Genomic DNA, 12,288 nt, shown 5'->3' with positions numbered 1-12,288 from the left:
GTATATATTTAGCTTGGGTATTTATTTATAACAGTAAGATTATTGGTCATCATGCATGCTACTAAATAAACTTTGGCTACTAGACATAGGTCACCAGTCCCTCTATCATTCCGGTTGAATGCTGCACCATATACTACAGTAATACTTTTTACTTCCTGATCCCTTGTTATCATTTCTCTCTTTCTCTTCCTTTGCACTTTTACAAACTTAGGCTCTCTCAGTTGAATCCTCACCAGTAATCATGAAGGCCCCTTTTTAACATTCACACTGATATCAATCTGGAGAGCCCGTCTTTTGCGATTGCAAACATTTAATTCCATGTAGTTGGTTACATGCGGCTACTGATGGAAACAGAGAATGAAACAGTTAAAGGTTGCCAAAATCGTCTGATAAAACACAATAGCTTTATTGAGTACTAGTACTGATTCTTAATTTTTTTTCTTTCAAAGTGTTTTATCTATACACGAGTTTGTGAGTTTTTTAAGTAAAGACAAAACAGGGACTCAGGGAAAGTACTACTATAAACAGAAGAGATTTCAAGTGTGGCTGCATTTTATTGAAAATGATAAAAACATAGCAAGTGCAGATTAAGTCTAATAACAGGCAAAGGCAGCAACAAGTCTAGTATGATGAAACGCCTTCTGATACATGTTGCTAATTTTCAACTAATTTCAGCATTGTCTAATGCTGCTGACATGAAGAGAAAAGATCACAGATATCTTGCCACCAATTAAATAAGGTTTAGAATGAGTGGTATAGTATAATGAATAGTCAAGAAAACAAAATGTATTTTTACTTCTGACTAGCCTTTTAAACAGTATTATCACTAATATTCTGAGCTCACTTCACCATTCTCTGTAGTGTTTTGTAGTACAGAGCTGAGTCATGTGACATACTAGGATGTAATGCAGCCAGTGAGGTTAGATTCAACTATGCATCCAGCTAAGTTGGTAAGCATAGTTGGAGAAACCCAGACTTCCCTTTTAAGGCAGTTATTTTACTACAGTGAAAAATGCAGAATGAGGAAATAAATCCTAGAAGTCACAACATTGTACTAAAAATTTCCATAGACTGGCTTATACCTTGTCTTTATAACCATACATTAACTATGTTTAACTTCAAGGCATTAAGTTATTTTGTCTGGGGAAAAAAAAAGTTGTCGCCCATGTATTTTGCCAAACCAGAAATCAACATGAAAACTTCAATTTTGTCATCCCTGTAGTCTAAAAAAGATGTCTGTATAGCTAACGCTTTATTCTAAATACATTTAGTGTATAATTCCTTGCATGAATATATGCACTAAAACTACCCACACAATTCATTACAAACATATAAGCTCAGCTGAAGCTGCATGTCATTGAGGATGCATAGATGCACTGTGGGAACTGTAGACTTGGCACAAATCCTTGATAGACAGCATTGCAACTACAGATTAATGAAAGGATCGTCCATCTAATCCAAAAAAAGTACCGGAATTGTTATATTTATGATTGTATTTCAACCCATTTAATTAGAGTTGACTATCTCTTCACCCAGTTTAGATCATTTGGACAAAAAATCCAAATTTATCTACAACAACAAGGTTGAGGTGAAAAGAATTAACAGAAACTATTGTATAACTCCTCATACTGAAAAATAGACCCCTTCTCTCATATAAGGATGTAATTCTTTTTCAAATGGCATATTCAAAAGCAGCAAAGTGCACCACTTCCCATCAGATAATACACAAAATCTGGGATCACAGAAGTTGGTTCTCATTTTATACAGACCCCAACTCAAAAAAAAAAGAATGGGTATGTATTTCTTAGTTTAATAGAACATGGAACTCATAAATGATTGATTATTGATTTACCTTATTTTAATACCCTACCATTCACTACTAATTAACTTAAAGGTGATCAGTTCAGCTGCTATGAATAGTTTTAAAGAAAGTGAGAATAAAAATGAGAAAAATGCTACATACACAATAATTATATCAACTAGAACACAATAGAGGACCATGACTTTGTGCATGATCAAGTTACCTCCAAATAGCTAACTACACAATAAAATAAATGAACACATCAATAATATTCCAAAAACTACTCCATCAGCATAGCATTTAATCCAAACATGTTATGAAAGCAGTGCTCTTCTTCAGTGTTAACAATGGATAGCTGAAGTCTACCTCAGAAGAGCAGTGGTAACTTACAACAGCATATTATGTAATACAAAAGCTTTTTTTTATCTAGACAGATAACATAATTCACCCTTATAGCACAGGTGCTTAGCTTCGTATTTATATAATTCTAAGCAAGCAGTGAAACAAGATTTCCTCTACCTAAACACAAGCTGAATCTCAATGAACATATTGTTTCTGGAAAGCTGCCATTTATATTGTCTTGTGGATCTGATCCTGTAATTTTTCATGCAAGACAAGTTTAGCTGGCTGGACTATAATTTTGTGGGTAAGCAGAATATTTTTAGTAACTTTCTTGGATCTCACTGTGCTATGAACTTTACACAATGAGTAAACTCCACTGACAAGCCTCACCTCAGCTCCCTTCTTACTGGACTTGCGCTTGAATGATGTTCGCTTCTTTTTCTTGCTTGATTTCAGGGAAGTCTATAAGCAGAAAACATGGTGAAAAAGGAACTAAAAGAAAAAAAAAAAAATCAGTTATCCCTCATTAATCCATTCCATAGGGTAGTGGTTCTCAAACTGTGGGGCGCGCCCCCGTAATTTCGTTATTCGTAGGGAAATTTTAAACTTGTAGCGGTGTATCAGCAGCAAAAAATATAGGAATAAATTTTATTAGTGTTTCAAAAAAACGTTAGGGGGGCGCAATTAAAACTGTTATGAATACTCAGGTCACAAATACTTAAAGGTTGAGAAACGCTGCCATAGGGTATGCAAGAGGGACTGGAAGAAATCTAAGAGCTGATATGTCTTACCTGGGGCCGCCTAACCCTGATAATCCAGGTAGGTGGGACTATGACAGCTGCATGGGCTCCCAATGAACAAGGCTCCTCAATCTGTTGTAGCATGAAGCAGCTCACCTTGTTATGATACTGAATAAATGAAGAACATATTTCTGTTGCTTAATCAGATAATAAATGTGGAAATAAATGATACGTGGACTGAATAAAAGGAACTGAACAGCAATGCAACAAAGACCAGACAGGACATCACAAATTATAAGATGCAGTGAAGAGGAACTTAGTAGTGCACTACTAAAATATCATAGACAAAATATGCATGAATGCAGTCTAGTATAAGTGGCTGAAGACAAAAATGGCATTGGAGGGATCACATAAACATGGTGCACACTGGAGGTTGTCAGAATTGGTTGGTAGATGAAGTCTGACAGGTTCCCCTGTAGATTCATGTTGATAAGGTACCTGTGGAAGGATACAGACATGACCTGAGTATGTTGAATATTATGACAGTTCAGTCACTCACCGCCTGCTTACACCAGGAGCAGCTGATGGCTACAATCTCCTTGCTGTGAAAAGCAAACTTCTGTTGAAATCCCTGGCAGAGCAATCAGAAAGTGCAGGATTAGAAAAGGTAAAATTAAAAACATCTAACCATGCTAACAGAATGACAGTTTAGAAGGCATCTTACCTTACCACATTGCCTACACTTGCCATCTTGCCTTCTCCGGTGAACCCAGTGATGACGAACAAAGGCTGGCTGTGGAAAATGAAGAGAATAATAAAATCTTGGTTTAACTAGGTATCATGGGTGAAAACTTCCTTAATAAACACTCAGTGGAAGGCTGATGTGGATAGGGATGTTTGAGAGTGAAAAACAGGGTTTTTCTGAATGACATGCTAGACAATAACAAGAAGTTTGGTCTTAAATTTCCTTACCTCTCGCACATTACGGGACCCTGATTCCCTGAAAGATGGTTTGCACCGGAAACAAATCTATATGGTGAAAAGAATAACTGATTGGCTAGATAAAAAGGGTGCAGAGGCAGAAAAGGAGAAAATGTGTGATGTCACGATTTATAAAAATAAATAAAAAAAAAAAAATCATTAAATCTCATAAACCCTTCTACCTCCCAGAGATTCCAAATTTAGATTAGATCCCATCACACAAAAACCAGGAAAGTCAGTTTCTATAGTGAAATATCAAGGTCCTAATAAATTGGCACCCACATTATCCCGGATCCCTTACTGTTAAAACAGCTGTGCCATGTTGAAAACACCTTCTATCATTTCCATGCCATTACTGGTCAGGGCTACTGAGGACATTTCAAAAGATCAGAATAACTCTTTTTATTTGTCTGAACTGAAAATTTAACATTGGAGAAAAGTCACTGGAAGTCAGAAAACCCAACAGTCAATCAAAAGACAGAAAAAGGCCGATTAAAATGGGAACAAAATTCTCACTGGACACCCTGGCAGGGTTGTGGGATCATACAGCCGTTGATCATCTGCTTCTCCCAGCTGAGGAATGGAGTGGAGATAGTGGTGAGGCATAATCCACTTGACAATCATGAGGCCCCCATCACCAAAAAACAATCTTTTAACTACTCAGGTTTTAGACTACAGGGTAAATACATGCACAGAAACCTTGCTTAGCCTTGTTTGTCTTCAAGCATGTGAAGGAAAGGCTATAAAGTGTCCCGTTCATTAAGCAAGTCTATTACTGACATAAATGATAATAAATAACTGTTAATACTGGCAACCTTCCAAGTTTTATTTCATAGTTTTATATGACCTAGCCATTCATATACTAACCTTTTCCAACTGCTCTATGCACAGGGTGTGTACAACAATCTTGCAGGCTGCACATTTCTTCCGAGGGACGGATTTTTGCTGGGGGTAAAAAAAAAACAAAAAACAAGAAATTCTTCATCAGTGTTGTTGTCATGTTATAACTGTCAGGAATGACCCCAAGATTATATATATAATTTAATCTGAACTAAACGATTCAGAGCTGAATACATTTTGTCAAGCAGCCACTAGAGGATGCTCACAGTCCATCAATGCTGTGACCATCTGCTTTTAAAATGCAATATATAATATTAATAAATAAATTCAGAGCTAGGCTCTTAAGGCTACAGAAATAATAAGGGCCACTTTTGACTAAATTGTAAGTATCCATCTGGGAGAAGAAAGTCTAAAAGCTCTATTGTGGCAACAACAATTAAAAAATGAGAAACAAGGCAAAGAACTGGAATAGAAAACCTTCTAAAGTCCAAAACTATAAATACACAATGGAAAATAAGTTAGAACAGAACACAGTTATAGATTTGGACTGTGTGTTAACAGGACAATGGGAGCAAGAGGTTCTCAGCATGTTCTATGGTCTCATAAATAAATAATGGGCTTCATCTGACTTCTTTTACAGAGATGTCAGATCTCCACCTAGGACTTAATGCAAGTTTCTTTCTCAAATTACTTGTTTAACAAATATTCAATTAAAATTCCCATCTAGATGATCACTAGTTTACAGCTAATATCTACTTAATGGAGTACTGTACTGTACATGAAAATTCTGAGCGTAATATTGATGTTAATTGACACATATCTCGTGCCAGACTTTAAATGATAAGATTAATAATATTACATGGCAGCACAAAATTAACAAAAGCAAAAGGCTCCGTGTTTTTTCTGGTTTTGTGCTTAAAACATTATAGTTAAAATTTCAACTATACCCATGCTTTGTTCTCATAATTGTAGCTGCTTTTACAATATGTGAAATTCATTTCATGTATAAATCTTCACTAAATATTCTTTTTTTAAATTTCTGTTAAGGGAAATGTTTGAAAATTTGAAAAGTCTCAAAATATTTTAACATCATCCATATTTTTCCAGTGCAACTAGTAGTACTAGGGTGTTGTACCGTGTTAGCCATAATGAATGTAGTGAGAAGTCAAGTAAAATGATACCTTTTTATTGGCTAACTAAAAAAGATTATAATATGCAAGCTTTCGAGGCAAATCAGGCCCCTTCTTTATGCATCTACATCTTGCCTGAAGGAGGAGCCTGAGTTGCCTCGAAAGCTTATATAATGTAATCTTTTTTAGTTAGCCAATAAAAGGTGTCATTTTACTTGACTTCTCACTCCAGTGCAACTATAAATGTAGACTGGCCGGAAAATAGATTTATCTATTTCAGGACACAAAAGAAATCTTTTGTACTTAGTAGTCAAGCTTTTAACAGAGGCAATGAAAGTAGCTGAGAAACACCCAGAGAAAAGAAACAGAGATCAAGAAAAATATATCTGAATTTCGCCTGAATACTGATATTGCAGAATTTTATACAATCATTCTGTTTTAAAAGGACCAAGCTGGGAAAGAGATACTAAACATATGGATATAGAGCTAGATTATACAGGGTAACCTCTAAATTCACATTTAAAACTTGTTATTTTTAATCATATTTAGGATGATGGAACTCCGCGTAGTAATATGCATACTTTGGTAGTGGGCTGACATATTGCACCTGCAGGAATATCTGACAACTAGAATGTTTTACTGTCATTGAATGGAAATGCATATGTAAAGTGGCAAAATACACTTATAACTTCAGTTTTATCCTTGATCTTATTAATTAGTGGTTCTTACCTTTTGTTACTACACCTCTAAATAAACTTTTGCAGTTTATAAACAATAAGAAGTCAAGCAAATTGATACTTTTTATTGGCTAACTGAACAGAATACAATATGCAGGATTTTGAGGCAGCTCAGGCCCCTGCTTCAGGTAGGTTGTAATACAGAAACTGGAGTTCTATGTGTTTATATAAACACACTAGGACAGAGACAGCATTGGAAAACCTTTAAGTGGGTCATCTTCAATGTAAAAAATTAATAGACCTCTCAAGCCTAAGTTTCATTTAGCAAGAGAGAACAATGCATAATCAAGATCTTCTGATAAGATAACTGTCCAACAAATTCTTTTGAAATTTCTGATGAGTTTTCCATAAAATGTGGTCCTGTAATCAAATTGTCTGGGTCAGTCAGAGAGATGTAAATAATTCTCATGTCTGGTCATAAAACTCTTTTCTCTATTTAAACCATTTTGTAATGTATTACATTTTAGAATCACTTTAACTTCCCATTCCTTTCTCTCTTATAGTATCTTAAAGTTGCCTATAAGCACTGTGACTTTAAAGTCCTTCTCATAGTGTTCATTGCTGCTGAAGCGAGCTCCTACAGGAACATCCCTATTACATGCGTAACGTGGAACTTGTGTAAATTCATTCTTAGGTGGAGTGTTTGTCCAGTTTCATCCACACAGAGTGCAGTGTTGGGACATTTCATATACAAATTGAGGTAGGTCACATTAGATGATCTGTAGGAATATGGGATGCAAATTTGGTGATTTTCACCATGGGTCACAAAACATGTATAGACAGGATAGGCAAACTCTCATAAGGCCACAGCTAGGTTTGCTGAATTAGGGTGTCTGCTATTAGCCAGTATCTATAACCCAACCCCATGAGGAATATGATCCTTTAGAAAATGGAATTAATACTATGGCCTTCCTTTTGAAAATGCAGACCATCCCTTCAGTCACTCTGATTTAAAACATTTTCCCTGTTTTCAATGTAACATTGAGGAAGCATACTAATCAAGATACCCCTTTAATATCAGTTGCATTTTGCTTTTCCGGATAGATCTAATCTATTACATGTTTTTGGACGTCTGTATCACAGAGATATCTATGGCTTAATAAGGTATCTCTTCCTTGTTAAAAAAAGCCTAAGTAACATCCCACCCACATTATCTGTCATTATCTTTGTGTAGAAGTTCATAAGTTACACTCCACTGTCTAACAGAATATACTTTGTTCACCTTGCAAAATTTCCTTTAATATTGACAAGCAGGATCTCTTAAGAAAGATGCTTTTTCGTATAATAAAAAAGAGAATTATAAAATGTACTTATCTTAACATACTTAGAAAAAAAAAGAGATCTCCACATTAGATTATTTTAAACATTGACAAAAAAGCAGCAGGATGATCAAAATCTCCATATAAATTGCCACTTCATCACTGTAGCTTTTGTTTAGTGTAAGTTTGTTTAAAGTTACAACATGATTTTAATTATTTATTCTCTTTAGGTTACCCATCACAACTTAACCTTCTACATTTTATGAGTTCATAGATGCATTACATTAACAGCAACTAATTACCTGTTAAAAAAGACAGGTTGACTCACCTGTAATGAAATTTCTTTAAGCATGTATAAATCTTCTAACATCAGTTTTTACACAACTGACAGGAGATGAGAAAACTGTGTGTATTTTGACTCCTTGAAAACATGGTCTGACTCCTTTCTTTTGTAATCTCTTTGCTAGTTTTATAAATCATTTTAAAGAGTGGTTAGAGGGTGTGAAGTATTTAATGTGGTTCATTAAAGATAAAAGAGATTTCTTTAAAGGGGACAAACCACAAACATATAATCTATGAAAGCATTTCTTATTCTGGAAATGCATTCTTAGTACATGTAAGACGTTCATTACACATGCAGTTTATTTTGAGGGGTGCTAGGCGGGCTCATGTTATAGCTATTTTATGGCATAAGGTGTTCCTTGTATACTTTACCATTCAAGTTTGTAGCATAGCCTTATGATCTCCGAAATCCATATGAATATCACAGTTTTTCATTGTCAACAAGGTGACAAAGTTGCAAAAATAGCCACACTTATTTGGATGTATTGAATGTTTTCATTCAATGAATATGGCATGAAATAGCAGATAACAGAACAGAAAAATAGTAGTTTGTGACAGGTGAAAATCCGGAGGTAGAATATTTTGAGTTTATTCTGTACACAGTCTTGTCTTCACCGATTTGTATATAGAGAATTTGCTACTAAGGAATATATTTCATTTTCTTTATTTTACAGCCATCTGGAACACTGTCTTGAATATGAGGAGTGGATTTTCTTAAAATCATCAAGATTGACCACTGGATAAGATGTATATTGAATGCTATTCTTGTATGTCCTCTTATCTGCTCACAAGTTTCCCTTTTTAACAGATTACTATAAACATTCTCCCTTGACAGTTTAAATGGACTGATGGAATTATAGGAGTAGCTGAAAACTGAGTTATATGAGGCTATGGAAGGTTGGGTGAGAAGGGGTATAGAACCAGAGTGCTGCTAACATGAACATTTTCTTCCCCTCCATATCCCTCTGCAGTGTCTACTATTGGGAAACCAAGGCATGAGGTGCTTCTTCATATAATCAACAAAAGTCCTGTTGTGTTGTTCAGAGTCATAGTATTTATATGTAGCTAGTTGTGTAATAATACACTTTTCTTCTGAACCTGTATTATTCATTAGACCCCTACAGAAACTTAAAATGTTGGGTGATGCTCACTATTCTGATGTTTCTGTGCATGTATTCAGAATAATCTATTAAAGTCTCATTCTGTATCTTCAATTCAAACATTTCAGCGACCTTCTATCTTTCAAGAATTGCCTAGTTTCCTCATTGCAAACACGTCATGGTAAACATCCATCCATTGTCCAACCTGCTGAATCCGAACACAGGGTCACGGGGGTCTGCTGGAGCCAATCCCAGCCAACACAGGGCACAAGGCAGGGAACCAATCCCGGGCAGGGTGCCAACCCACCGCAGGACACACACAAACACACCCACACACCAAGCACACACTAGGGCCAATGTAGAATCGCCAATCCACCTAACCTGCATGTCTTTGGACTGTGGGAGGAAACCGGAGCGCCCGGAGGAAACCCACGCAGACACGGGGAGAACATGCAAACTCCACGCAGGAAGGACCCGAGAAGCGAACCCGGGTCCCCAGGTCTCCCAGCTGCGAGGCAGCAGCGCTACCCACTACGCCACCGTGCCGCCCCCATGGTAAACATGCCTGTCCTAATCATCTCTATGCCTGAATGCCTGCAAAGACTCCCCAACTCAACTAGGGCTGCAACAGTTAATCATCAGAATAGATAATAATTGATTACTAAAAAAGCTGCCAACAATCACTTTCATTGATTAGCTGATTACATCCTTAGGCTCAGGCTGTTGTGCAGTGCTATTGTGTCATTCCCTCATTCAGTTGTTAACGCATCTCAAGAATGGTAGACTAAGAAATTGAAAGAAAAGATGGTGCAACCTAAGACTTCCAGACTTTGGGAGCACTTTGCTCTGCACGCAGAAAAAAAAAAAAGGCTGTGAGTTGCACAATGTGTAGATCTGACCCCATATGGTACCAAAACACAATGGTGATGCACGAACATTTGAACAGGGAACATACCATTACATGCTCTGTGGAGGAGAAAGAGTTGCCATCACCTTAGTAAGTTGAATGTTACTTCAGCATTATATGATACAAATACCTGGACACAGTGTTTGCTAGACTGGGCATAATGACATGACCTTCAGTTTGAAGTGAGGAATACTTTAAGTCATAGTTCAGCCCTCTACAATGTGAATAAAACATTTTATGATAGGTGACTAAACATAAGTAATTAGCCATTAGCTAGTAAACATTCAGATTTTCACTTGCTATATTTGAGTGTTTTTTATTTTTTTATTCAAGATAGTACAATAGACTCTTCTGTGGTGGTCAGATACTTTCCTGATGCTTTTCCAGTAAAATGTTGCTTTCACAGAAAAGTAAAACATAAATTTTAACTTAAACTATATGTTTAACTTTAAAGTGTTGGTTTAATGTGATTTTAAGTGTATAAACCCCTTTTCAAGTTTATTTTAATTTATTGAAAACTTTTTTGTTTTTAAGGGAATTGTGTGTGTGTTCATTGCACAACCAGAACCAGAAGTGCTACCAAGTTATTTATTTTCATTTTATTATATTCAAGTTTTATAAAACCTAATATTTCATTTAAAATATCTATAAGTAGTTCATTTTTTAAAAATACTTTTTTGAAAATGTTATACAAACCTGTTTTTTGGTGAAAAGTTTCATTTCATGCACTTTTAGTATTTAATTTAAAATAAAAATAATAAATCTTTAATTTTTTTACAATCCAAATAATTCATTAATCTACAAAATAATCATCAGACTAATAGATTATCAAAATAATTGTTAGTTACAGCCCTAAACTGAACACAAACAAAGCTGACTAATTTCTCGTGGGATTACCTAGAGAACCCAGAAAGCCTCATTTTATGCAAGATTGACTCAGTACCTTTAATGGCTAGGCTTGAAGTCACTGTTGAACTTTGTTCAGCCCTTGATTAACACATCTCTGTTGCAGTCAGAATTTCAGTCTATCATCTATGAAAAATTACCAGAGTCAGAACATACCTGTTTAGTTTTGGTGCAGAAATACTTTGACTATCTTTATCACCTCTTGATTTAATTATTAACTGGTGGGAAATATCAGTAAATTACAACAGTGTCACAGTACTCATGCCACAGTGCTAACTCTGACTAAATGTTCCAAATGTATGTATAATCCTCAGTTGCCTCATCTACACCCCCCTCCATTGAGTCAATGCCTTAATGTGGTAGAGTGGTTTCCATGATCAACAATTCCCTGAGCGATGCCGTCAGGTGTTGTGTACAGTAATCCCTCCTCGATCGCGGGGGTTGCGTTCCAGAACCCCCCACGAAAGGTGAAAATCCGCGAAGTAGAAATCATATGTTTATATGGTTATTTTTATATTGTCATGCTTGGGTCACAGATTTGCACAGAAACACAGAAGGTTATAGAGAGATAGGAACTTTATTCAAACACTGCAAATAAATATTTGTCTCTTTTTCAAAAGTTTAAACTGTGCTCCATGACAAGACAGAGATGACAGTTCCATCTCACAATTAAAAGAATGCAAACATATCTTCCTCTTCAAAGAAGTGCACGTCAGGAGCAGAGAATGTCAGAGAGAGAGAGAGAGAGAGAGAGAGAGAAAAAAGCAAACAAAAATCAATAGGGCTGTTTGGCTTTTAAGTATGCGAAGCACCGCCAGACAAAGCAGCTGCAAGGATGTACAATGTAAAGGTAGTCTTTCAGCATTTTTTAGAGGAGCGTCCGTATCCTCTAGGCCAGTGTGCGAACAGCCCCTCTGCTCACACCCCCTCTGTCAGGAGCAGAGAATGTCAGAGAGAGAGAGAGAGAGAGAGACAGAGAAAAACAAACAATCAAAAATCAATACGTGCCCTTCGAGCTTTTAAGTATGCGAAGCACCGTGCGGGAAGCATGTCGCTTGACAAAGCAGCTGCACAGATGGGAGCAACATGAAGGTAATCTTTCAGCATTTTTAGACAAGCATCCGTATCATCTAGGAGTGTGAACAGCCCCCCTGCTCACACCCCCTCCGTCAGGAGCAGAGAATGTCAGAGCAAGAGAGAGAG

At 36.3% G+C, this 12,288-nt stretch overlaps 1 protein-coding gene across 16 annotated transcripts in view; it reads right to left on the bottom strand.

The window, feature by feature from the left end:
* Positions 1 to 12,288, bottom strand: part of dgkza (diacylglycerol kinase, zeta a) — a 218,608-nt gene that overhangs the window by 99,623 nt on the left and 106,697 nt on the right. For 12 of the 16 annotated variants that reach the window (XM_051922702.1, XM_051922705.1, XM_051922694.1 and 9 more), the window contains 7 exons: positions 4,732 to 4,809; positions 4,381 to 4,437; positions 3,856 to 3,912; positions 3,608 to 3,676; positions 3,443 to 3,514; positions 2,935 to 3,051; positions 2,534 to 2,605 (listed from right to left, as the gene is read on the bottom strand). In XM_051922702.1, the coding sequence (XP_051778662.1) occupies positions 2,534 to 2,605; positions 2,935 to 3,051; positions 3,443 to 3,514; positions 3,608 to 3,676; positions 3,856 to 3,912; positions 4,381 to 4,437; positions 4,732 to 4,809 (522 nt within the window). The remainder of the gene's footprint in view (positions 1 to 2,533; positions 2,606 to 2,934; positions 3,052 to 3,442; positions 3,515 to 3,607; positions 3,677 to 3,855; positions 3,913 to 4,380; positions 4,438 to 4,731; positions 4,810 to 12,288) is intronic. The other 4 variants (XM_051922706.1, XM_051922707.1, XM_051922697.1 and 1 more) reach the window with 1 other exon arrangement.

This window comes from Erpetoichthys calabaricus, chromosome 2 (assembly GCF_900747795.2).
Source record: "Erpetoichthys calabaricus chromosome 2, fErpCal1.3, whole genome shotgun sequence".
Taxonomy (NCBI): domain Eukaryota; kingdom Metazoa; phylum Chordata; class Cladistia; order Polypteriformes; family Polypteridae; genus Erpetoichthys; species Erpetoichthys calabaricus.
This window is presented reverse-complemented; position numbering and strand designations above follow the sequence as displayed.